This window comes from Bubalus bubalis, chromosome 14 (assembly GCF_019923935.1).
Source record: "Bubalus bubalis isolate 160015118507 breed Murrah chromosome 14, NDDB_SH_1, whole genome shotgun sequence".
NCBI classification, from domain to species: Eukaryota; Metazoa; Chordata; class Mammalia; order Artiodactyla; family Bovidae; genus Bubalus; species Bubalus bubalis.
This window is the reverse complement of record NC_059170.1, coordinates 42381566-42407466: the sequence shown is the minus strand read 5'-3', so window position 1 is coordinate 42407466 and position 25901 is coordinate 42381566. Positions and strand designations below refer to the sequence as shown.

Here is a 25901-nt window from a genome sequence, read left to right as displayed (position 1 = left end):
TCAGATTTGATATTTTTATTATAGTCCTTAAACAAAAAAGACTGTCATTCACACATACATGTTTATACAAAGTCATACCAAATATGACATGTGTTACAAGATTCTTTTTTTCTGTCTATTGCTGGGGCCATCAAACATGCAAATACCTAAAAGAACACATCCCTGTTGTCCATCCCCTTTCCCTGCATTGCACACAGGCTGGAACACACACACACACATATACACACAAACCCTTTTCACTAAATTTGATCTCCTTGGTGTTAAAACTACTTCAAAGCTCTACTGGACAATGGCCTCCCACAACATATCCTGAGCAAAGTGGGCAGTCGCTGAGCATGTGGGTGGGCAGGGTCACCCTGTCCCGCGTGGCCCTGGCCATGGCCGTGGGGCTGAAGCGAGGGACCCCGGCTAGACACAGGTGCTCTGTTTCCTGCGGGGCCACCTGTGAGGTCGGTCTTTGGGAGCTGTGTCTCGATGGACAGCCTTTGGTTTCATGGCCTTCCCTTCTGACAATCCAGGAGGAAAAATCCACAGCAGGGTTTTTTCCTACCGGTTTTGTCAGTGTGAAACACACACACACACACACACACAGGATTGAAACTTTGTATTTCCGGCAAGTGGCTTTCTGGTCTGGCATTTTGTGCAATTTTAGTAAACTATTAATTTTCTTTGGGGTTACACTTTTTGCCTTTTCACCTTACAAAGCCTTTCAAGCTAAATAAACCTTATTAGAATAGAATGCAGCCTTGTTGCCCAGTTCCCAAACCAGCGTTCGTGGCAAAACCCACTGAGTTTGAACACACGGATGGTGCAGATCTTAACTTTAAAACCAACCTAATGTAAGCCATACTTTATGCTTATTTTTATATTATTATCACGTCTACTTTCTCTTATGGCATTTAAAATAGGCTCTGACTTTAAAAGAGCAAATGGGAAAGAACATTTCAATCATATGTTAGGAGACATTTACTTCGATTAATTTAAAGGACTAATTTACAGAAATTACAAACATGTTTTATGTCCCATCACCAGCTCATCCTGTTCTCTCTCTGCTTATGGCAACCTCTATTCACTAGGACTCTGAAAAGATTAAGTGTGGAAAGGAGGAGTCCAAAATGATTTTCAGAAGTGACGAAATCATCATTGAACAATTTCAAAATGGCTAATTCAAAACTTCCCCTTCTTTTCAGCAGCTGTAAGAATGTGAGTGTTTAAATCAAAAATTTTACCCCCCTCCCCTTCCTTGTTTTACACACTCACCTCCTCCCCTTTCGTTCCCCCAAAGGCAACATTTTGGCTTGGCAACCAATACAAGTCACTGAACCCTTCCATTGAAATACTCCACAAAGATCCTGCCTGATCACAGCTTGGATTTCAGAAAGAAAGAAAAAACTCAGGAATTCGGACACTGGGCATGTCACAGTCCCCCGCTCCATTCTGCCCTTCCCTCCCTCACTGTCCCTGTGAAAGAAAAGACAGCCACGCCTCACCCGTTACAGTAAAGACACCCCGAGATTTAGGGGGATGAGTGCAGCCTTACTTAGCTGCAAGGCTGCAGCTGTGCTCTTATCTGGCCAAAGGAGCCAAGAGACAACAAAAGACTGCAAAGAAGGGATGGTGGCTGCATGGGAAAGCCACCAGCCCCGCATTGTGGTGCCCTTCTGCTGAGCAAATAGTTCAAACTGTTCATTCCCATCTCCTATTCTCTCCCTGGTACATTGTTTGTGCCCTTGCATTTCATTCGGCAAGGAAGGTTGCTCTCTGGGCCTATAAGCAAACAGTCCAGAAAAGAGCTAGCCATCCCCTTCTCTTCCCCGGAGAACTAGCATTTTTATTTCGGCTCCAAGCTGTCAAAGACCTGGAGAGTTTATGTCAGTGTCCTGAATTAATTGCTTTAAGCTGGAGCAGGCTCCACGGGCTACCAAATGTCCAAGAGATGTTTATTAATAACGCTTCCTTCAGGATTCTGGCTCCAAGCTGTCCCTTGGTGGTGGCCTTTATCCAGCTGCCACCTTCTCCCCTCTGGCCTCTTGGTGCTGGGGGTGGTGGCACGGCCAGTGGTAGAGTGGCTTGCCTCTTTTCCTGTCATTGTGACAAAATTTAGAAATGCCTGGAGTGAAAAAATATCCACCTGTGTATCAGGATATGTGTGATGGTTATCTTTGTCCTGGCCCCAGGAAGCTTCCAGAGTTACAGAAACTGCATGTGCGGCTTCGAAGTGGCCCAGTACAAGCTCATTTAGCCCATACAATTAACAGAAGCAGCCAGAGAAATTATCTCCCCCTGCCCCCTCTTCTCTTCCTCCCCCAAAAGAAAATTCAGTGAGGCTGACAACTTGATGTATTTTGAAGTTTTCCTGGTACCAAATAAATTAAAAAAAAGCCTCTTTAATAGAATGAAATAATAAACCAATTTATATACCGATATAAGACCAGGATCGCGAGTGCCATTGTGTAATTTTCCACTTGACTTTTCATTATCTACCTGAACAAAATCAATCTATATGTATGGGATCAGCATACAATTCCGGAGATAAAAGCTGAAAATAAATGTGCTTTGCATATCCCAGAGATAAAAGACACAGTCCTTCGGACAGCCTTTTCTTCTTCAGCAGATGTATTTATAAAATAAATCGTCTGTCAAGGAAAAAAAAAAAAATGAGACATAGTGGTGTATCTGCAGTGTGGACTCTTTTGCTGGAAATATTGATCCTGCAAATGAGCGCTGGTTAATAAGTGCCCTGCCAATGATAGCGGGTCTACCCGAGTGCTGGCTGGGTCAGCACTGCTCCCAGCCAAACTGCCCCACCACCAAAAAAAAAAAAAAGAGAGAGAGGAGAGACTTCCCCTATTAACACGGATTTAAGGCTAAGGACTTCAAGGGCTTTCTGAAACCTCTCCACAGAGACAAAGCACATTGAAAAAATAACACTGTTAGAAACCCCCACTGAAGCTTGTGAGGGACACTCAGTCTTCAAAAAAGAAGTTGAGTTCCATCCTTTTTTTGTGGGGTGGACTTTCTTTACCCTAAAACCTAGAAATGGAGCTAAGGGCAGTACAGCCCTGTCCACACTGGCCTCCCTTGGGTCATGGCCAGTCCCTCCCTCTGGGGATGCGTCCTCATCAGCACTGCAAGTGTGTGCCATGCTGGGCAGATGGCAGAGGCATCCAGGCATGTGCCCATCAGGTTCTGGGCTCCTTGGGGCACAAGCACCCCCCTGGGGGAAGTTCACAGGGCTTGTTTCCAGGCTGGCCACTCTTGTTCCTTCTGTGAGGCAGTGGCCAATTGCCCATGCTTTATTGGCCAGCAAAGAAAACCACGAGGCATGGTCCCTGAACCACTTTTGCCCCCAAACAATCACTCTGAGCTCGTGGACTTTATCTGGTTATTGAGAAGTAATGATGCCTTCAGCCAAGGACTTAGACAACTTGCTGCTCATCGTTCTTCATTCATCAGAAGCTTTAGTAACTTTGGGGAGGTTAAGCGTATACTTGGGCAACTTTAATGTTTTGTGTTTTCGTATCTTGGTGCTGACTAGTTCTGGCGGTTGTTGGTCTGGTAGTTTGGCCCAAGTCTGCAAATTGTGATTTTCTTGCATCGCTTCCCTCATGCCGAGAGCTCATATTCATGTCCAGAACCCACCTCACTCCCCAGACCCTCATGGGGAACTGTGGGGTAAGGTCCCCAGGAGCAGGCTGACGGCAGGGTTATGCACTTTTAGGGGCTCTCCTGTGAAGGTCGGAGTTCAGCACCGGGAGAAGCTTGTGTGCTTTCAGGCATGTGGGCCTCTCAGGAGCACAAGCATCCTCCCTCCAGCTCATCTTTTTGTCCCAGTATCTGCGAATAAGCAAATCTACAGAAAACAGAAGAATACAGTCAAAGAGGGTTAGGCTGTCGTTACAATCTCGTTTGAAAAGTAAACCGCATCCTGACGGCCTATTTTGAAAAGTCCCTATATTTTCATTACAAAGTTGGTGGCTTTTATGTCCAGAGTATTCAGCCTCCATGAACTCAAGGCATGTTTTGTCCACTGTTTAATTACTCCATGATCCACACATTTAATCTGCATCCTGGAGAAGCTATACTGGTAACATGTGAGCTTCATCCACCAGGTGCAAAGTCCTGTAGGAGTTTTGTGGCCCCCAGCCCCCACAACCTCCCAGAAGAAAGAGGACATAAACAGCAGGGTGTTTCTACACCAAAAGGCACATTTACCCATTGTGCATAGCTGTCTCCCAGCATAAGCAGGGTCCTGACCCAGATCCAAGCTGCAGTCCCTGTTTATTAAACAAGTATTGGCTAGAGAGAAGAAACTGAGTTTTTCTAAAGGAATTTGTAGTCATCGTGTCAGTGGTATCCTGGTTTGATGTCATTCCCCAAGAAATAAAAATGGACAGTCAGAAGTCCAGTAAATGTATTTGGGTGGACACATTCAGATAAACGGAACCAGATGTTAGCGTCAAATGTCAATGTCAAATGTTTGACGCCAGATGTTAGTGTCAAATGTCTCTAGTGCTGACGTTAAAAAAAGAAAAAACCCATATATCAAGCAGTCAAAATATGTAAAGGAGATGAAGGATGTAACTAAATTCAGGCAGAGGGTGAACACATGCCCCTCTTGGTCTTCTTGGGGGTCAGTTAACAGAGGAGGATGAGCCCCCAGCCCCCAGCTGCTGCTCAACCCCTCTGGAACCTAGGAAACTGAAGACATTATATGTGAAAAAGTGCAAGCTGGCCTGATTGTATTTATCTGCCTAGGAATCCTAAGTTAAATCATTTGCCCCTCAATAGTTGTCTCATTCTTCCCTTTCAGTGAGCGTACAGCATCTTGACAAAGAACCAAAGTGATCTCTTGGTTATCTCTTGAACTCCACCCAAACCAACAGACACAAAGGCAAAGGCCCGGTGCAGCCCTTCCCACCAGGCTTGATGGAGAAATAAAGAGCCCATTTCCAGATGAAACACTACAATGGCATCCTGCCCTGTGGATGAGGTACTTACCTTTTCAAGAATGGCCAAATGGGAATATGTTTCAACGTTGTGTTTTGTTTTCTTTCTTCTTTCTTCCTGCCTTCTGTTTTAGAGGCAGGGGAAAACTGATGATGGGAACTGGATAAAGCATGGCCCTAAATCAGAATCTCTTGCATACCCCTGTAGCACCTTCCACTTGAGTGCAATCAAGATAGAACCCCTCCTCCAGGCTCTATGAATTGTCAACACAGAAATCCATTCAGAAGGCGTGAGACCCAAAAATGAAGCCAGGAGAGAGGGCTCTGCCATGCTCTAAAGATGCCGCAAACTTTTCCACAGCACTTAAAATGCACTTCAAGTGGTCCCAGAGCAAGAGGGTTGCTTTTTGAAATGAGAAGAAAAATAACTATAAGTTATCCATGGTGACAGTTTGAAAAATGAATGAAATTTTCATTTCTAGTGCCTACTGTCATTGTGAAAAAAATTACTGGATTATGACACTACACAATGCTAAAGAGACATGTATAATTTCTTGTGTGTCTCATAGTCTACAGCAAGTTGTTGGAAACATTTTTAAATGTGAAGAACCAGATGAAAAATCTCTATAATTAAATTAACATCTGACCCAGAAAGTGTTGCCTTAATCACAGGAAATATTCAAGAAGATGGATTGACACTCTATATGTGTGCCAACTTTTCTTGACTTGAAATGTTTTCTTTTCTTAAATTTATTTTTAATTGGAAGATAATTATAATATTGTGATGGTTTCAAACATATTTCTTAAGTATGTCCTTATTATCTGACAATAAGAACTATGTATCCTTATTCAATTTTTTTCTGCTATGTTGTACACAAAGAAAGCATGATACCAAGGAAAGGAGGGAAACAGGTTTCTTTTAAAGAAATACAAAAACAGTTGCCCTATTATATGATTTGGGCAACAACAGCCTTATAACAAACTCCTTTAAAACAACACTTACCACTCCTGTACAGTGGAGGGCACGACAACCCACTCCAGTGTTCTTGTCTGGAGAATCTCACGGACAGAGGAGTCTGTCAGGCTACAGTCCATGATGTCTCAAGGAGGCGGATACTACTCAGAGCCTAAGCACACACACCCCTGTACAGATGAAGGGCTGGGCATTCTATCCTGACTTCTGGCTGGCCCCAGCAGCGATTCCGTCCAGGTCCAGCTTGTTGACGTAACATGGGCTTCATTAGAACCAAGTTAAATGTTCAAATGCACCTCATATTCTTTTCCAGTGATGTTACAAGAGAAAGATGTGGATTTGCAGCCTCACGCAGAGGATATTTAGTCTCCGTGAAACCAGAGTTGTGTCTATTCAGTGTCATTTTAAAAAGAACTGCCCACTCGATGCAGAAATGACAGTTCCTTGTCTCAGGCATCACTTTAAAAAGTTCAAAAGAAATATCTGCAGCCCAACCTGGGAAAGTATTTTACTTCCCAATCCACTCAGACTTTATCACAGTTAATGCTGGCAGTGGACTTAGATGAATCAGGAAAACCATCAGATCATCTTCATACTCTCATCTGTGAATTTTTGAAGCCAGACAATATTGGTAGAAGTTTTCTCTCATTTTCTCTCACTTTTCTTTCCTCTGGGCGCTGCGGAAAGAGTGAAAGACCAATAGGGAATACACCGGAACTCTTTTTACTTTGAGGAAAGATGAACCTCCATTTTCAAGTAATTTGAAAAGTGAGAATTCTGATACTGAAGAATTTCAGCGCTGGCTTTCCTAGAAACTCAAGACTGATTTTCAAATAGCAAATACCAAGGTTCAATTTCTTTACAGTTGCGAGTTTCATTGCGAAAAGAAAGAAAGGAAGCAGGGCAGTAGATGATTATATATTTTGCTCGCTATCACACAAAGTAATTTAACATTAATGAAGGACTAGTGGATTTTACAATTTTTACTGTTCCTGTTGTAGCTAAAAAGTCATGTCGTGCCCCCAAACCAGGCCTGAGTTGATAGGCTTTTTTAATACAAATTTTAGGTTAGATGAGAGGATTTTGGGGTGAAACTGAACAATATGTTTGAATCCAGTGTCCATCTGAAGCTCATTTCTGTTCACATCTTTCTTCTATTTTGCCAGCATCCTGCAGTTTCCCAGCTCTGGGGTCCGAATACAGATGGCTACATTCTCATACTGGGCACCCAGAGAAGGTCACATGCTTTACATCAATGGCAATTAGTTCCCCTTTTTAAAATGGAAAATGTCATTAAGTTCTTGAATAATTCAAGAGTAGAGGTCACAATACAGTGTCCCTTTTGGGGGTCTTTATGGTGCAAATGGCAAAACAAGGCGATCCTATCAGTAAGAGTAGATCTAAGGTTTACAATGTAGCTCTATTTAGTGTGACAGGAAAATTAAATTACACGAGGCACTCATTCATCGTCACCCGTTAACAGGCTTGGGAAAATTGTGGATCCCCGGGGACAAATCACTGACAACGTGCGAGGCAAATAAAAATATGTCATTTTAATTGGCCGCCGTTTCCTCCGCTTGGTTTTGAAAATGACAAACACAAACTGGTCCCCCACAACTCTCCTTGGATATACGGTCCCGAGTAGCCAGGGCACGACCACAACTTAAGGACGGGTTAAAAATTCTGGGGGACACGGGTCTGTTTTCATAGCCGTAGTTGAGATGGTCTGGATCCAGGGGTCCCTGGAAAGGAAATACAGGGGAAGGTTTCACATATAAACCGGCGTCCGCGGCTCCCCAGCCCGCGCCTGGGGGTGATCTGTACGGCAGCCACTGCGTTTCTGGAACCGGGGCTGCCCCTCAGCCTGCAGGGTGTCAGGAAGAGGCCAGGAGTGGGGACCGAAGGACGCCGGGGCCACCAACCTCCCTCCCTCCCCAAGGGAGAGAAAACCCGCACGGGCCTCTTGAGGCCTGGCACCTGGCTGGGGTCCGATGGATGGGGTCGAACCAGAGGCAGCGCGTCCTCTGAGGTCACCGACCGAGAGGAAAGCTGTTCCCGGGCCGCGCCAGCACTCCTCTCCACAAAACGTTCCCTGCGACCCCCACGATCCCAGTTCGGGCCGGTGGGCCTGGCCGCCGGGGACCAGCTCGCACCCTTGAGCACCCCCGGGGCTCGCAGAGCTCTGGGCCGCTCCACCCGCGCCTCCCGCCGCGCGCCCTGCGGTCTCCCGCCCATCGCTGCGCCCTGCGCACCTGCGGGGCCCCTGCCCTGCTTCCCGCTTCTCCCGTAGCAGAGCGTGGTGGGGGCGGATCCCTCCCCGGGGGCGCCGGAGCGCCTGGGCGCCTGAGGGTGAGGTTGACCCTTCCAGTGCGTGGGGTAAAGGACCTGGTAAAGGCAAGAAGGACCACCCGTCTGCCTGTTGCTTTTTTTTTTTTTATCCAAGAAATAATATCTCTCTGGCGCTTCCCTTTTTCGGGCTCCCAGACCAAGACGCGGCGAAGTCCTGTGCTGGCCAAGTGAGCGCCGAGCGGGGCTAGACGGACCCCCCCTGCCCCGCACCTGGCGGTACAGCGCTCATCTCCGCCGCGGGCTCTTGGCCGCGCGGGGAGGCCCGGCTCGGATGCGCGCCCCAGGACGCGAGGACCCTGGAAGGGGGCGGCTGCCTGGCCTTGGCAGAGGGTCCAGGCTGCTGACGGGGAGCAGGAGGCCGTTTCAGAGACTGCGGTTCCCAGAGGAATGAGGACCGCGGGGCCGCTGGGTTTCTGAAGCGGTCCGACGTTAGTAACGCTTAGGTAAAGCAAGACACTTCATTTCAAAGAAAAAATTCTTGATTTCAGCGTGACTGCTGCCTCGGGAGAATAATGGGTGTCGGAGCCTCCGTATCTTTGTAGTTGAATTAAAAGTCGAATTAAGGAATACATTTCCTTCCTGGGGTGGGGGGAGCAGAGGGGTCAATTTAGAGGTTTTTCATTTTCTAAACGCTTCAATTTAAGCAAACACTTGGGGGCTCCGGGCCGCTGTAATTCCAAAGACAATTTTCCCTGGTTTTAATTTGATTTGCATTTTTTCAACTTCGATAATATTCAATTTCATGGCTGAATACACAGGTAAACACTGTTAGGTCGTGTTTTTTCGCCCCCCTGCACCAAACACAATGTTGCTTGTCTCAGAATGCCAGGGGAGGTGACACCCAGTCCCAATAATATCTGCGGGTTTTTCCTGAATTATTTTCCGAAATATCTCGGCTTCCTCTGGGCACCAGAAGCGTGACCTACAGCTGAAGAGCTCTGCAGGTGTAGGGAGAGCAACACAAACATGGCCCAAAGGAAGGAGGCAAAGCAAACAGGTTCTTATTCTGCATAGAATCTACTCTAATTTTACCCAGAAACATTTAAAAATATTTTATTAGTAGTTTTAACTAATCAAAAAATGATCAATATATTCACTTCCCCCAGAAATACTTTCAGTGTAAATTTTGTCGCTAGAAAGACGAACACTGAGAAATACAAAGAGATAGTCTTTGCAAGAAGTTTAATTAGCAGCTTTGAGCTATTTTATCAAACATAAAATTTAGAGAAAATATGTCATGAAATTGGTTAATTAGCTTTAGTTATATCAAAGCTGATATTTAACAAAATGCCACTGTTAGTAACCTTGGGGCCAGATGCTCGGAGCTGTGTGCAAACAGCACCAAAGGCTAACACAGGTGGACAGTAATCCTCGGACACACCGTCCACCGTGCATCTTGTACAAGATAGTTGAACATCATCAAATATACAGCTAGATTGGCACATAGTAAATCTATCACAAGTCCAGTACATTTTATATTCCTTCACGAAACTGTGGCACAAGAGGTAAGTAGCAAAGAAACGACATACTTAATTGGTCAGTCCAGGGGTATTTATATAACAAAATAGCACTCTCAGGAACAATTCCTCATTTAAGGAATATATATTATATATATGTGTGTGTGTGTGTGTGTGTGTGTAATTTGGTTAATGGTCATTACTCTGAATCACTATTTCTATTTTAAATCCTAAAATTTTACAGATTTGAATGTCTGTCTTATTTTGTAAGATTTTTTTTTAACTGAAGAGCTCATGGACTATGTTAGTGACTGTAAACAATTATAAGATATTAGAGTTTGGGCATCTTGGAAAGAATAGATTCACTGGTTACAGTGGTGAGATGTTCAGAAATTTCTTTGCTTGAGGCTGGCTGATTTTGGCAAACAGTATCGTGCAGATCTCCTTGGCAAAATACTCCTTTTATCGTACGAAAGGGGTTTAAGCAAACGAGAAAGGAATGTCTTTTGAGATAGTATTGACTTTGTAAAAGAAAGTTCCTTAATTTTTTAAAAACATCATCATCATAGAAGGCTTACTGCACCTAAATCCTTCAGGAAAACTGACCTTTATCATTTGACTTTTAATTTTTTTCAACAATTATTGAATTTTAAATGATCATTGTTTAGGATTCATCCTAATCCTCCGTATTGTGGGTGACTGGCAATTATGTCTTTCTGTTTATCTTACACAAATAGATGGTGGAGTTCGATGTCCACAGATGACAGCCGTGCAAACCTCCTCCTAGAAAAGAGCTCATGACAGGGACTGGGCTAAAACACACGGTCCGCTCAGAGGATGGCAAACTACGGGCAATAGGAACCTCTTTTTCTTTCTCTAGTCCTAATGCAGGAGGAAACGGGGATCTTGCTAAGAACCTAAAAGCATTGATCATCAGAGTAAGTTTGCCAATTTCATTTGCTTTTACCCCCAAAGAGTAAGGCAGGCAGGCGATCTAGAAGCAGCTGTCAGGCATAGTGGACAGCAATTGCCCCCTCACCCCCAAATGTTCAGCTGTGTCTGAGCAGCCAAAGATGGAGGAGGCTTGGCTGTCCTGGGGTGGGAGGGGGAAAGGAGGAAGGCCTAGGGAGGTTCTGAGAAGTAGATCTTGACGGTGGGGGGGGGGGCCCAGGTAGGGGGAGGCTGGGAGGAGAGAGAGCCCAAGTCTCAGTAGGGAGCTTTCACTACAGATGTAGGAACATGGGAGGCTGTGTCCTTTGGGGGAGACGTTAGTTCTCAGAGGAAGGAGTAGCACCCCCTGAAAGACCCAACTGCTTTAGGGAGGATAACTGAGGGTGCTCCAGTGGTAAAGAAATTGCCTGCCAATGCAGGAGACACAGGGGACTTGGGAGATGCAGGTTCAATCCCTGAGTTAGGAAGACCCCTAGAGAAGGGAGTGGCAACCCACTCCAGTATTCTTGCCTGGAGAATCCCATGGACAGAGGGGCCTGGCGAGCTACAGTCCATGGGGGTCACAAAGAGTTGGACACGACTAAACAACTGAGCATGCACAGATAAAAACTGTGGTCTCTCTGTCCCTTCATGATTAATAAGAGCAGGAGCCTAACGCGGGGCGGGGTGGGGGTGGTGGACTGTGTGTGTGTGTGTGTGTGTGTGTGTGTGTGAGAGAGAGAGAGAGAGAGAGAGAGAGAGAGAGAGATTCTGTTAAATGCAAGGGAGAAATCCTGCAGTTACTTTTAGTTGTTTACTGAGCAAGGGCAAAATCTAAACAGCGATTTCCAGGATCAATGAAGGGATCGTCTCAGGTTCCAGAGCTGAGCCCCCTAAATGAGTCTGGCATCCTGATAACTGCAGGTTAGCACCTGAGATCAACTCCTTCCTGTGGCTCGATGCTGGCAAGAGATACGGAGGCATCTTGTTCTGAGCTCTGGGAAGGGCAAGGCGAGAAGGGGATTTAATTGTCTGCCTGGGTGAATCGAAATGTCCTTCTAAAGCAAAGAAATCAAGAGAGATTGGCCTTTAATTGGCAAACTCGGCTGGTTGGAGGGGAGTGGTGATTAAAGTGGAGGAGGATAAAATGCAGATCAGACCCCCCCGCCCCTAGCTCGCCCCCACAGATTCCAAGTTTCCATTCTCCTCCTCCTGTCTAGAAGGCTAGGTGCCTGGGCTGGCCTGCGCCTGGTCTGACCGTGGTGACTCTGCCCTTCTCCCCATCTCAGTCTAATGCCTCCATTATCAGTTTGCAGTGGGGAGACTGGTTTAATCCTGGACTCTAATTATTTCCAAGGGCTGGTCATGCCCACATTCAAGACATCATTGGGTGCAGAGCGGGTCTTAAGACTCAGTTGTCCAGAACCTCCCCTGGAATCCCCAAAGGGGAGGGGCCCCATCTGCAGGAAGTCCCACCCGACTTAAAACAGTCTGGGAACTTATCTTCCAGTAAGTAGAAAAGAAAAGGAGACCTCCAGGCCAGGAGGACCTGGGGCAAGCAGGCAGCAGCCATCCTTGGCTTGCACACCCGTTTGCTTGTGTGCAGCTCCGCTGGGGTGGCACTCTGCCCCCAGACTGCAGGCTTACTGAGGTGGGGTCCCAGTCTCCTTCTGGGATGGAAGCAGGCCAGTACCCTTTCCACCTCCCCCCCCACCCCAGCATCCCATTCTGGGCCAAACCTAGCGGCAGGTGTTTACCAGATCTGCATTTGTATGCCACTGGGGGAGGCGGCTGTGGGGGCAGGGCCTTGCTGCCTGCACAGCTGCATTGGAGTAAGGGTGTGCAGGGGCCCAGCTGTGGTCAGATTGTACATTCCAGCTGTGCTGTCACCTGGGATGTTGGGCCACCAGGTACAGGTCAGAGGGAGGTCAGAGGCCCCTGATCAAGATCCCTGGTAAGGAGTAGAACTGACAGGTGATGCCTTGTCTGTGGATGATTTTAAGTCTATATGCAAGCCATTGTTTCTGCCCCTGACATTTTCCTCTTCTCTGGCATTTTTCTCTCCTACTCCCACTGGAAGAGTCATCTAGCTGCCGATTCTCTGCCCTTCTTCTCCCTTCCAGCCTTAGCCTGTGGCCCCCAAAGCTTGAATGGGGAGGAGTCATGGTCCAGGCCTGACTGATCCTCTGGTCAGCTTTGGGTCCATGGTGCATGGGAATTCTAACTCCAAGAAAGAAAAGGAGACCCTTTCTAGGACAGCGCTGGGAGGGTCTCTGCCATCCTTCCAAGAAGTGCCCAAGCCTGTTCTTCTTGAGATCTTCTTGTGTCTTTCCAGCCTTCTTCTAACACTGGGGGCTCCTCCCCCAACCCCCTCCTTGCTTACCATCAGCAACTCACTTTGAAAACCTGGGGGTCCTAGTGAAAGCAGACCTCCTATTGCATTAGAATCAGAGAGTTTTGTGCCAGATCACATGAAACCATGAAAAGTTGAAAGAACACAGAGGTAAAAGACTTGGATTCAATGCTGAACTATGAAATTGGAGCCCTTTCTCTAGTTTCTTTCTGCCTGGGCCCATCACCCATAAATTCTGACAGCTGCTGGTCTTAAATGTCGTGATCAAGAAAAGAGGGAGAGGGGCTGGGGCAGGAATGAGAGAAACACTAAGATGGTAGAAAATTTTGCCCCAAAATGCACTCATCTGTTTTGGGTAGATGGTAAATTTTCTCTGCTAGCAAGTTGTTGAAGTTGCAACCTCTTTCTGTGTGTAAACAGCTCAGTTTCATGTAGCTCAGAATTGCAGACTGAATAGAAGATACATAGTGAAATTGGTGTCCTTTATTTTAAATTTCTTAGACTGGGCTTTAGAAGGTAAGGTGAGCAGAAAGCTCAAGTGGAGGGTCATCTCTTTTCTAGCAGAGTGCACAGGTTGGCATTTTGATCTCTCTGCTAAAGAAGCCTCTGGCTTCTACACACAACTGCCTGTGACCCAGGTCCTGTCCTGGCCAACAATCTACCCTGGTCCTCCCCAGAAAATGTCATTCCCTCGTCATCTGCCCTCCCCAGCCCCTAGCTCCCACTTCACACCTTAGCTCCTCTCAAGTCCTCTCCATCAAACACTTCCCAAGGTTGTTTTCTATTTTCCAGGAAGGCACTCTGAACACTCAAGTTTTCAGATTAAGAGTCGCCTGCTTTTCTTTATGTGAGCCAACATTTCAAGAAAATCCATTATATAACTACATCTGCTTTGTGAAAAGAAATGGTGTGATGAATTGAGGCCATATTTCTAATGAAATAAGTTGAAAATCCCATGGACAGAAGAGCCTGGTAGGCTGCAGTCCATGGGGTCGCTAAGAGTCAGACACAACTGAGCGACTTCACTTTCACTTTCCACTTTCATGCATTGGAGAAGGAAATGGCAACCCATTCCAGTGTTCTTGCCTGAAGAATCCCATGGACAGAGAAGCCTGGTAGGCTGCAGTCCATGGGGTCGCACAGAGTCACACACGACTGAAGCGACTTAGCAGCAAGTTGAAATTCACCCACATGCCCCTTATTTTGATTTGCTGAGGTCATGAGCAACCTCGGTCCAAAAACGTTCCTGCTTGTTCTTGAAACCTGTGTTTTACCTTTTTTCCCCAAGAAGTGAAACCATGGAAAAGCTGTTTCGCCTAGGAAGAAAATCTAGTCCTCAACCATATACGTGAGCAGAAGTGGAACCACTTAAGCAAGTAGAACTAAAAACCAGCAAACAGTTCTGATTCCAAAGTTTTCATCTACATCATACCCAGTATTTCCCCCTCACGCATCTATCTTTATGATGCACAAGTTTTCCCTCTCAGTTCATTTGACATATTTAAGTTCAATCAATATGGCCTTGCTGGCACGGCATCCTGGCATCGCAGGGACTATCAGCGCCTCCGAGTAGCTTAAAGAGTGTTTCAACACAGGCACTTGCCCTACTGAGATGTGAGAACCTCTAGTTTTACATAAATGAATGCAGCTTAATTTGTGTCACTTTTTTTCCAGCACCAAAACTATCGGTTGTGTTATCTGGCAGTGACATTGCCCACATTTTTTGAGAAAGAGGTGTGTGTGAAGAGTGAGTTGATGCCTTCTCATGGGAACCTGGCGGGGATGGGGGGACATGTTTAACAGGGACATCTGACCAGTGTTTTGTTAGCAGTGAGCACGGAGCTCTGAGGATCAGCCACTAAGGTAAAAAACTGAGGACACATCCTGTGTCCTCAGCACCTTCTGCAGAGGATGAACAAAGACTCTGGAACAAACCCCAAGGGTGCAGGGGCTGGGGGAAGGGAGAATAGGAATCACTTCCAGTCTGGCAATAGGGACCAGGGAGGAATGACAGCTTGTAAAATAAGCCTCCATCAGTCTCCCAGGAGACAGCCGGCCTCAACTTGGGTGTTCCCCGCTTGTTAGCCTCACTCATAATTGGTCTCCCCTCCCATCCCACGTTGTTGGTTTTCTGTGTGTGGCTTTTGGTGTGAGCGTGTTAGGTCATCAACAAATACAATGGAGGGAGGGGGCGAGGGGGGGACACACACGATTGTTTTAAAGAAGAAAGGAGAGAAAGGATGAGAGAGGGAGTAGGAAGGCTGTGAACAGAATGCGGAAGATGCCCTAGGATTTAGGCTTCCAAGGCAGCCCCTGGAGTGCCGGGGCAGCACGCTCCCTGGGAGTTTTGTGTAAGGGAGGAGCAGCCCGCCAGGAGCTGGGGACCCCACTGAGCTGGGGACCCCACTGAGCACCACTGGGGGCACCATCGACTCCCAGCAGTTTTTGTTTGCTTGTCTCCGGAGGTGCCTGTAACACACTGCCCATATCCAGTGCATCTCATTGAAAAGGAATTTCTCAAAAAAAAAGAAAAAAAAAATCCCAATTCTTGTGCCTGCCCAGAGAAAAGATGTGGTCTCAGGAGCAGCCAAGGACCCACGGAGATGGGTGGGTTGGGTGGCCGGACACACAGGCCCGTGCCAACTGGCCTTTTCCCCCATCCATGTTAAAATAGTTTCTCCCACCCTCCTCAGGATCTTTCCCTCCAGCCCACATTCTCTTTTCTCCTCTTCTCAGAGGAAACCAAGTCCTGGGAGTAGTGGCCATAAGAAAGCTGTGGGCTGACCTCTGTAAAGTGGAGAGCCAGCTGGCTTTCCAGTCAAGGGGTGGTGGGCCCGGGGGGGTAGGGGTTGCTGTGGACTCACTGTATTGTTTTCACTCCAAAAGGGCCTGAGATCCTCAGATATCTGTTTACTGCAAAAAGAACATTTGATGGGGAAAGGAAGCAACTGATAAGTAATTAAACGGAGTAGCAAACTTTTGGAGAGTTTTTTCTTGTGTTTTTGTTTGTGTAATTTCACTCCACCAACCATTGGGCGGCCTGGGTTGCCATGGTGCTATAGCCTAGGCTGGTGTCCACTGGGTCTCTGGCCGGACAGAGGCTACCAGAGTCTGAAATCTTGCTCTTCTGTGGGGTTGGTGGCTCTCAGAGGGGTTGGTATGAGGGAGTCTCTTATATTGGGTGGGATTCAGTGACTGTAAGTCTGCAGACACTGGCCACAGTTAGGTTAGGTCCATGGCGGGGGTGGTTTGCATGCTCAGATTTTTCCTCCTCCCTCCTAGCACAAAAGGGACATTCCCACCCTCAGAGGCTCTGCCACGTTCTCTGGAGAGTTCTGGACAACACAGTTCAGAAGATAACGGCTCCAAGTGGAGAGGATCTGCAGCGCCCCGATCTCAGAAGGGTGTGCTGTCCCAGAGAAAACCAGTTACCCCGAGGTACCTCCAGGTGCCTTGTTGAGCAAACACACCCTCTCCCTACTCACCGCCCCCCCTCCACCACCACTGAGCTTTCTCTCTAGCCTCTCCCTGCCCCACGCCTCCCCACATTAAAAGGCCTCCAAAGCACTGACGACGGGCTTCTCTGTATAAAGCCGGGAGAAGGCAGGCGATAAACATCAGGCGTTTAAATTGGCCATTTGGAAGATTACATCTCTTCAGCGAGGGTCTTTCTTTCAAAACACTGAATTAAGGGCCGCAGCTACTCCGCACCGGCTTTCAGAGGCTAGGCACCTTTTTTCTTCGGCCGTGGAGTGGGCCGGGCGCGGTGACCCGGCGCCATCAGAGGCCCGGGGAAAGACGTGGGGCGACAGCGTCTAATGACAAGTAATTGACGGATTCGAGGCCGCGCATTACCAGCAGAACGGGGAGGCATTAATTATTTAAAAACGATTAGCCGCGCGTGTGTCCCGCAGGCGAGCCGTCTCGTTCAGGGAAGATAACCAGCCACGCGAACCGAAGCTGGGCTGGGAGCGCGGCAGGGCAGGCGCGCACCCCAGCCGGCCTTGGGCGCGGTGGACAAAGGCGCACGCCGCCCCGCGGGGACGGGGGAAGGAGGTGGCGGGCGCACAGGCTCCCTACACAGGGAGGTGTCCACAGAACTGACCCTGACAATTATCAAGACCGATTTCTGGCCTTTTGGGTTTGAGATGTGTGTGACTGAGGTGGGAAGGGAAGAAACTTTCCAGCTACGGTGGCGGGTAATTTCGGTGGTCCGAGACCTAGCGAGATCTGCGTCCTGGCGAAATACCAAACTGATCGAGCCGGCGCGAGCCTCCAAAGAGCCAGACACCCAGCCCTAGAAAGCAAACCCCCAGGCGGAATGCAGATTTGGAGTGGGGAGGAGCACCTGGTAGACCCCAGGGGAGAGACACCTTTTCTACCCTGCTCTCCAAAGTCGAGGGTCCTGCGGTGTCAACTGGCAGCCTCAGAGCCGCTAGTTTTCCGAGCGGGCGCTTTCCCGTAGGCGGGACAGATGCCGGGCGCGGTGACCCGGCGCCATCAGAGGCCCGGGGAAGGGACATGGGGCGACACCGTCTGTCTGATCCCTCCAAACCCGGTGTCCAGGGCCAGCGCGGGGGGGAGGGCAGTGGTCGAGGAACCGCCCCGCGGCCGGGTTCAGCATTTCCCTCCTGGAACCGGCTAGTGGCCCCGAGGCTCCCGGACCTTTCTGCGGCTCTGAGCGCTCACGGCGAGAACCCGGGCTTCCCGGGCCGCTGGGAAAGGCGCTGCCCCTCCTCGGCTCCCGGACAGCGGGGCCCCCATCGCCGCTGGGCCTCCGCGTCCCTGGAACTCACGTTCGGGCCTCGCTCTGCAGCTTCCCAGAACCAGCGCGCCATCTCCCGCCGCCCCAACTCCAGCTTCTGAGACCCAGGCCGGCTCCCACCCCCGCCTCCCCCACTGTCCCAGGGCGACAGGAGGCCCTCGGATCGAATCCCCGGCCCAGAGAGGCTGCGGGAGCCTGCGGTGGCTTCCCGGCGCTTCGGGCCCCAGCCAAACTTTCCAGCTGTGCTCAGGACCCAGGTTCACTCTGGGTCCCCCAACACCTAGCATCTTCAGAATTCCCCGCGAAAAGGCCATGTCCCCAACCCCGGATTCTCTCCGGCTTGGCTTCTCCCTCCTTCCCCGCCCCTCAGGCCTCGGAGCCCCGGGTAGGGCTAGGGTCTGGCTGGGGGCGGGGAGGAGCGCGGACGGGAGTGGGGGGCGCACTCTCTACCTGCGGTGTGGCGGGCGGGCGGGCGGGTGGACGGACGGGCGGCGGCAGCAGAGCGTCCAGAGCGCGGAGGGAGGCGGCCGACTGCTCCGAGCCGAGGCATCCCTGCATTTATTTGAGCTCAAACCGAGCGACTGTTGACTTTAGCACACAAAGCAAAGATTTCACTGCCCGCTAGTTTAAAAATGAATATTTTACCAAGATATCGATCAGCGTTATAAAATTCAGTTAAGTACAATGGGATCCTGCAAAAAAAAAAAAAAAAAAAAGAAGAAGAAGAAGAAGAAAGAATAATAAAGGAGGGGGCAATATAATATCTGTGCAAATTTGCTGAAGTGTGACGTGGCCTGGAAAGTTTACCCTCCTGGAATTCGGATCTAGAATGTTTTTTTTCGGTTGTTTACTGACTGTTTATTCACAGATCACGGTTGCTTAAACCCGCGCGCAGAAAAGGAAGAAAAAGAGAGGGAGAGGGAGGGAAAAAGAGACGCTGCACCCTACTACTCAGAGTTGGGGGACGCGGGCGGAGGGCAGTGTGAGCGCCAGTTAAGCTGGGGGCCTTGGCGTGAGTAGGGGCTAGGGCGAGAGGGTAGGGGGCCGAAAGACTCAGGATGCGCCGAAAAGCCTCCGGAGCGGCCGGCTCCCCGACATCCTTTTTAAGTATTCCTACAGAACTATATCTTATCGGCCGGGATCAGTGGAGGGGGGCGCGCTAAGTAGTTTAAAACGACCCTCGCACAATGGGCGTGCGATAGGAAACATAGCAGGTTAGGGCAGCGCTTTCAGCCCTCATTGTCCCGCACTCGGCCCCCGGCCCTGCCTCTCGGCTCCTTCGCCGCAGGAGCCTTTTATGTGATAATGAAACACATTTCAGGCTGGGCTCACGACGTGTGTGTCCCTGCCAGGGGGAGAGACGGCCCTGATTGCTGGCTGCGGCCTCCGGATCGCCTACCCCTCCACCATCCCCTCTCCTCCCCCTCTCCCTCCCCAATTTCTCTTCCTTGTGTTCTTCGGGACAATGTGGCATGTTAAAAAGGGATTTGGAGGCGGGAGGAGGAGGCGAGTACAAACCCCCCTAAAGCGCATGGGAAGGCCAGGGTTTTAGGGGCAGAGAGATCCCGCGAGGTGGCAGAGGGCGATCTGACAGGTGGTGTCCAGGCTTCAGGCAACTGCCAGGGACACTTCAAGTTTGGGTGGTCAAGAAGCCCAAAGATCTAGTCCGGACACGGGAGCCTGGGCTTAGAAACCCAAGGCCTAAAGTTTTGGCCTCTCATTCCAGAAATTTTCACCCTATGCAAGCTAGCTGTGCCCTGGATGACCCCAAGTCTCCGGGGGCCCCTAGAGCCCACTGGCTTCTGCCTTAGCCTGGCCAGCTGGCAAGCCAGCAGATGCCTCCGGCAAAACCAAAGCGGAGCCCACTCTGCCCACACAACCCCCATTTGGCCTCTGAGGTTTCCGCTCTTATTGGCCCTGATTTTACTCCTGCTAGGCTATTTTTGAAAGGAGGCAGTGTGATTTGTAAGAATTTATTCTGGGTCTTCCTTTATGCTTTGGGGTTTTCCTTTAAGGATCACAGCATACCCACTCATCTCTTTGGCCCTGTAATCCTGGCTTGCTAACCTGGCCTAACAGGTCACTTGGCAAGGTCCCAGGAGTTTGGAGGGTAGGGCGCAAACCTGCAGACCCCTGGAATCCAACCCCTGGCAGGGGGCACCTGGCCAGACATGCCGGACACCTTCTTACCTCTGCCTCATTCCCCAATATACCTATTTTAAAGATTTCCATCAGAACTCCAAGCTCCCTTTAAAATCACTTCCAGGAGAAAGTCCTTTGTTTCTCCAGACCAAATGCTCAAATGCATGATTCCAGAAGCCTCACTACCTCTAGGCTGCAGCAAGTTCTACCAAGGTTGTGCAGAACATCTAAGTGAAGGTAGAGGGTGGGATGGGGTGGTGGTGGATCCTAAACAGAGGCCTGTTGTTGTCAAATGCAGGTAGAGTCCCAATTCCAGGAAAAGGTGAAGAGAGAGGCAATGACGAAAAGGAAAAGGGCTGCACCAGGAGTTTGCAAGTCCAATCTGGACTCACTGTGAAGATAGGCCCAGGATTGGAAATACAGCAAAAACAAACAAACAAAAAAAAACAACCCAAGAAATCCAGGATTTTTTTTTTTTTCCTCCAAGAGAAACCAGCCCCAGTGTGCAAGAGATGTCAGCAACATTTCACCTTCACATGGCCCAGCTGGAAAATATGGATATGGAGTGTGTTTTTTGCCAGGCTTTGGAGATGAACCTGCATCAACCCCATAACCCCCAGAATGGCTCACCTGGGATCTTTGAGTTTCATTTTGTGTAAAGTTAAACTCAAAATTCAAAAAGTCACCTTGAACAATGTTGAGTTCCATTAATGATGTTCTTGCTGGAGTGTTTAGGGTGAAGTGTACTGAAGTCTGAAATTTACTCTGAAATGCATCTAGGAACATAAGTAGACTGATGGAGGTGTGGATAGATGGGTCAGACATCCAGTATAACAAGTATACTGAGCTGAGAACTATAGGATCTGAGCAATGGGTATGTGTCTGTTTACTGTAAAATTCATTCAACTCTAAGTTTGTCTGAAAATGTTAACAATAAAATGTTGATAAAGCAGCAACCATCACCCTCCAAATAAAATAAAACCTGCAACCAGTCAGGGTCTCCCTCCCTCAATTTTAAAATATATCCCGGATATGTTTATTTTTTTAAATCAGGCAAAGGAAAAAAAATCTTGAAGATTCAAAGCAAAAAACTGGCAATAACACTTTAATATAGATTTGTGGAACTCTGGTCCTTGCAGTCAGAACACACATTTATAAGCCATAAATAAAGCACGCAGAAACCATAAATTAATCAGACTTGAGACCTGGATTTCACCGTATCAAGAATGCAAATGCTTTTTTCTTTTCTTTTCTTGGGCATTTACAACAGTCCCTTACATTATTTTTTTTTTCTCTTTTTAAAACAATAGTACAACTCTTGTTTTCTGTTAAAACTACATAGTTTTACACTGAGTCACTCACAAAAGTTTGTGTTTTTTTCTTTTTCTTTTTTTAATAAAGTAAGACTTCCCTGCAACAACAGCAATGAAGAGGAACCACAACAACAAAAAGTCAAGAATTGGCAGGTTTTTAGAGAAGCAGGCGTCTACACAGTAGTGGAAACTGAGGCTTTTCTTCTTTTTTAAAAACTGTTTAGCTTTTTCTTTTTCCCTCCTTAAATAGGATGGTAGACATCAGTGTGGCCCACGTGAGGGAGGGAAGGACTGCAGAGGGTAAGGGGAGACCTCTGTGGGGGGGCGGGGCAGGCTGTGAAGGGTCCTTCTCCCTTGCACCTTTCCAGCAGCCCTTCCTCAGAGTCTCCACCCCACTTCCTGTCTCTCCCATCTGGGTCCCGGGCTAGCCGGGTCGCCGCTGTCTTCTTACGAGGAGTTCATAATGGGCCGGGAGTACACCCCCTGGTAGTAGGAGGTGTCTGCGGCCAGGGGCGAGGCATCCAGGCCCGCTTTGTTCGTGACCGGGCCCATGGCCAGGCTTCCCGGCATGGGGGACCCGTAGCCGGGGTAGTGCATCACCTGTTCGTAGGCCTTGAGGTCCATTTTGTGGGGCTGGTGGTGGTGATGGCTGTGATGGTGCTGCTGCTCTGACGACATGAGGTTGTTGATGGAGAAGGGGTGGTTGAAGGCGTAGTGGTGCTCCGGCTTCAGGTGGGCCTCGGGCGGCAGGCCCGGGTGATGCGGGGGGCCCAGCAGGTGGGCCGCGGCCTGCTGCTGCTGCTGCCCGGGCGAGGGCGCCGGCTCCGGGGGGCTCAGCGCCGAGGCCGGCGTCCCCTTCAGCTCCCCAAGGCCCCCTCGCTTATGCTCCTGGCACGGGGAGGCGCTTGAGTGGGGTGACTCGGTGCCCGCCGGAGTCTCGGGAGCCGGCCCGGCGGCCGCCTCTCCGAGCGGACCCTGCGAGGCCTGGGCCCCGGCGGCGGCGGCCGCCTTCTTGCCGCCGCCCGCGGCGCCCGCGGCCTCCTTCAAGGCCAGCTGCTTCTCGCACTTGAAGCGCTTTTGGCGGCGCAGGTAGCAGCCGTTCTCGAACATGTTGCCGGAGTCGGGGTGCAGGGTCCAGAAGGAGCCCTTGCCGGGCTTGTCGGGCGAGCGGGGCACCTTGAGGAAGCAGTCGTTGAAGGACAGCGAGTGGCGGATGGAGTTCTGCCAGCGCTGCTGGTTCTGCCGGTAGAAGGGGAAGAGGTCCATGATCCACTGGTAGATCTCGCTCAGCGTCAGCATCTTGTTGGGGCTCTGCTGGATGGCCATGGTGATGAGCGAGATGTATGAATAGGGCGGCTTGGCGTGCGTGTAGCTGCGCCGGTACGTCTTGGGGTCGCGCGCGCGGCTCAGGCCCGCCTGCCCGTACATGGGGCTCATGGAGTTCATGTTCGCGTAGGGCGCCAGGCCGCCCATGGCCCCGGCCGCCTGCCCCCCTAGCGGGCTCAGGCTCGGGCTCAGGTGAGGCCCCATGCCCCCCACGCCGGCCGCCCCGGCCGAGCCGCTCATGCCTGCCATGGCGCCCGCCCCGGGGGACATGCCGGCCAGGGACGGGCTCATGCCCGCGCCCACGTACGACGACATGTTCATGGAGCCGGCGCTCATGTTGCCCGAGCCGCTGCCCATGGCGGCCGCCGACATGCTCATGTACGTGTTCATGCCGTTCATCCCCAGGCCGGCGTTCATGTTGCTCACCGAGGAGTAGCCCTGAGAACAGAGCCCGAAGGGAGGCGCACAGCGTTAGCACCGCAGCTGGAGAGCTCCCAGCCGCCTGGCCGGACCTCCGCCCCACACCCCACATCCCACGCCCCACACCCGGCCATCGGGCCAGCCCAGGCCCCCGCCTCCAGGGAGGCCTCCAGGGAGGCCTCCAGGGAGTCCTGCCTTCGCGCGGCCCCGTCCCGGGCCCCGACCCAGCGTCCGTGTCACCCGGAGCGCGCCGCGATCGCCCTCGGAGAGCGGGCGCGGGGGCTGCGGCTCTGCGCTCGTGGCCACCCCTTAGCCCTCCTGCGCCCGGTTTAGATTCTACAGCAGGGGTCTCCAGGAGCGCGCTGAGCCAGGCACCCCAAATGCATCTCCCCTCTGCAGAATCTCCCCGACTCTCAAGCCAGTACACCGAGCAGGCGCCGCTGCCTCGGAAGCCACCTCCAACCCTGGCCAGCGACCTGTGGGACACGGCGCCGGGCGGTCTCCCGCGGAGACGATCCCAGGGTCCTCTCCGTTCAGCCTTCCTCCCGGACCCCATCCTGGTCCCCAGGGGAACCTAGACGCGGTTCCCGCGCGGAGCCTTTGGCCACCCTGAGACATTGAGTGGCGGGACGGGAAGGGGACCGCGAACTGAACTGCTCGCGGCTGGGCTCTGCAGCCACAAACTTTCTTCCTCTTTGTCGTCTCGTCCTCGAACCTTTTTTTCTCTACCCCAGCCCCCGACTCCTGCCCACCTTCTCCTCTCCAGCTCCCCACCCCCTCGCCGGCCGACCTCCCACCCCTCCCCAGCCGCGCGCTGCCAAACACAACTCTGTTAGGATAGTGCGTGGCTCGGCCACGGAGAGGATTTGGAGGCGCCGCAAGTCAATATTTGATCACAAAGTTAATATTATCTCAAGGCTAACAGTGTGTCGTATAAAAAAAAAGAGAGACCCATTTGAGTCGAAGGAGGGTGGGAAAGGCGGCTGCCCCGAGCGGCTGGGGTGGTGTTGGGGTGGGGGTGGGGGGCCGGGAGCCGGCCAGTGAAGCGGTCCCGAGGTTGGGACCGAGGGCAGACGCCGCCACCCAGCTTTCCCCGGCAAAGCCGAATGCCTACCTCGGGCTCGGTGTAGTAGCTGCTCCAGTCGGACGGCTCGTGCCCTTCCATCTTCACCGCTCCCAGCATACTGGAAGCCGAGTGCATGGCAGTTTAAAATTTAACAGCCACAACAAACGACCGGCAATCACCCCCCCACCCCCACCCTCCTTAAAAAAAAAAAAAAAAGTCGGCCGAGGCACGGTCCCCTCCCTCCCTCTCGCTCTCCCTGTCTCTCGGCCCCGCTCCCTCGGCCGGCCGGAGGCGGTGGTGGGAAGTGGGCGGGAGGTCTGGGTCGCGGGAGGAGGGGGCCGGGGGTAGGAGGAGGCCCGGAGCTGAGCCCCGCCGCCGGAGCGCCAGCCGCCGCCGCGCTCACGGGCTGCCCGGTGGAGGCCGAGGCTGGCAGTGCCGAGCTGCCCGGAGGCGGCGGGAAGCGCGCGGCGCGGGGGCGGGTGGGGGGGGGGGGCGGAGAGGAGGAGGAGGAGGAGGAAGGGGTGGAGGAGGGAGGGGGAGGAGGTGTGGACCGCGCAGCGGACAAGTGCCGCAGTGACGTGGGCGGCTGGTGATATAGCGCGGCGCGCCGGCGCGGGCCTCCAATCCCCAGACCCGGGGCAGCCCATTTGAATAATCAGCTCACACCTGGGTGAGAGGGAGCCCCGGCCTGCGCCCCGCACCTGCCCGGCCCCCCCACCCACTCAGCCGCCCTGCACCCCCGCACGCGGAACCGCGACGGGACAGCCAAGAGGGTGGACGCGGGCCTCTGGGGGGTCCAGCCCCCACTTTCGTCTGCGGGGCGTCCCCGCGGGAGGAGGGACCCCGGAGGAGGCCACCCGGTGGAGCGGCCCAGGGCTCTGACCCCCACCACCAACCCTCCCCCCGCCCGCCGAGTCTCATTGCGCTGAGCGCCTGGTACGTCGGTCCGAGGGCGCGTCCGGCCTCCGCTCAGGCTCCGCAGAGCCTTATCAAAGCCGCATTTATTTAACCCGGTTTCTGCGCTCGCAGGGTTCATTCCCTGTCAAAACAGCCAGCCGGTGACAGAGCCAGTTTGCAAAGCGCTGTCCTATGTAGCAAAACTGTGTACACACCTTGAATTCCCCGGCCGCTGCTGCTGGGAGGCCACTCCCGTTACAGTTAAGACCCAGAGCGGCTACGGAAGGCCTGCGGTCCCGCCGCCCCGGCTTTTTGCCTCCTCCGAGCCCGGCTTCCAGGGCCCGACCGGGCGGCTGGCGGGGACAAGCCCCGTCCCACTGTCCCGGCGCCGGGTGCAGGGCGCAAGCGGCCCCGCCAGCAGCTGCGACGGTTGGGAGACTATTTGTCTCTGACAGGACAGTGTTTCAAGGTTACTTTTCAGCCACAACCGAAGTAGCCACAGCGTTTCGTAACTAAAACAAACAAGGCCTGAGGTGAGGGGTGAGGCGAGAGGAGAGAGGGGAATTAAGGAATCAATACAGGGGCAAAAAGAGTCCGCCCGAGGAGGGGCTCTGTGGTCTCCGCTTTCCCGAGGAACTGTTTTATGAGAATTTGCAACCCTAGCACCATATTCGTCCTTTTATTTTCGATCCAACTTCCAGTTCAAATGATCATCTGTTCTGGGTTAGCTACGGAGATCTCAGTGAGCCAGATTTGGGGTGGGGGTGGTAGGGAATACTACTACAGGTGTTTGGAGGTGGACACACTTTCTTGATTCTCAAAACTCAGCTGGGCCGTGAGGATGCAGCCTTGAGCCCTCAACCCCAGAGAGAGAGGAAACAGTGGGTATCTGCCCCACCTGTCCAGAGTTGTGGGGAGTGGTGGCCAAAGACAGAAGCGAGGTGGCAGGCACGGAACTGAG

The 25901-nt window shown here is 51.4% G+C and overlaps 1 protein-coding gene across 6 annotated transcripts; it reads right to left on the bottom strand.

The window, feature by feature from the left end:
- On the bottom strand, positions 1–25302 carry FOXA2 (forkhead box A2). 6 transcript variants are annotated; one of them, XM_044927977.2, is made up of 4 exons: positions 25156–25302; positions 24092–24161; positions 18227–22995; positions 1–7664 (listed from the first exon to the last, which is right to left on the bottom strand). In XM_044927977.2, exons 2-3 carry the CDS (start codon positions 24158–24160, stop codon positions 21679–21681), a joined length of 1386 nt encoding a protein of 461 aa, XP_044783912.1. In that variant the 5' UTR covers position 24161; positions 25156–25302; the 3' UTR covers positions 1–7664; positions 18227–21678. The 6 variants fall into 6 exon arrangements, with proteins under 6 accessions (XP_044783912.1, XP_044783911.1, XP_044783909.1 ...); XM_044927976.2 differs by lacking the exon at positions 25156–25302 and having other exon boundaries at positions 1–2636; positions 3643–7664; positions 24092–25119; XM_044927974.2 differs by lacking the exon at positions 25156–25302 and having other exon boundaries at positions 1–3853; positions 5953–7664; positions 24092–25119.
- Positions 25303–25901: the final 599 nt, after the last annotated feature.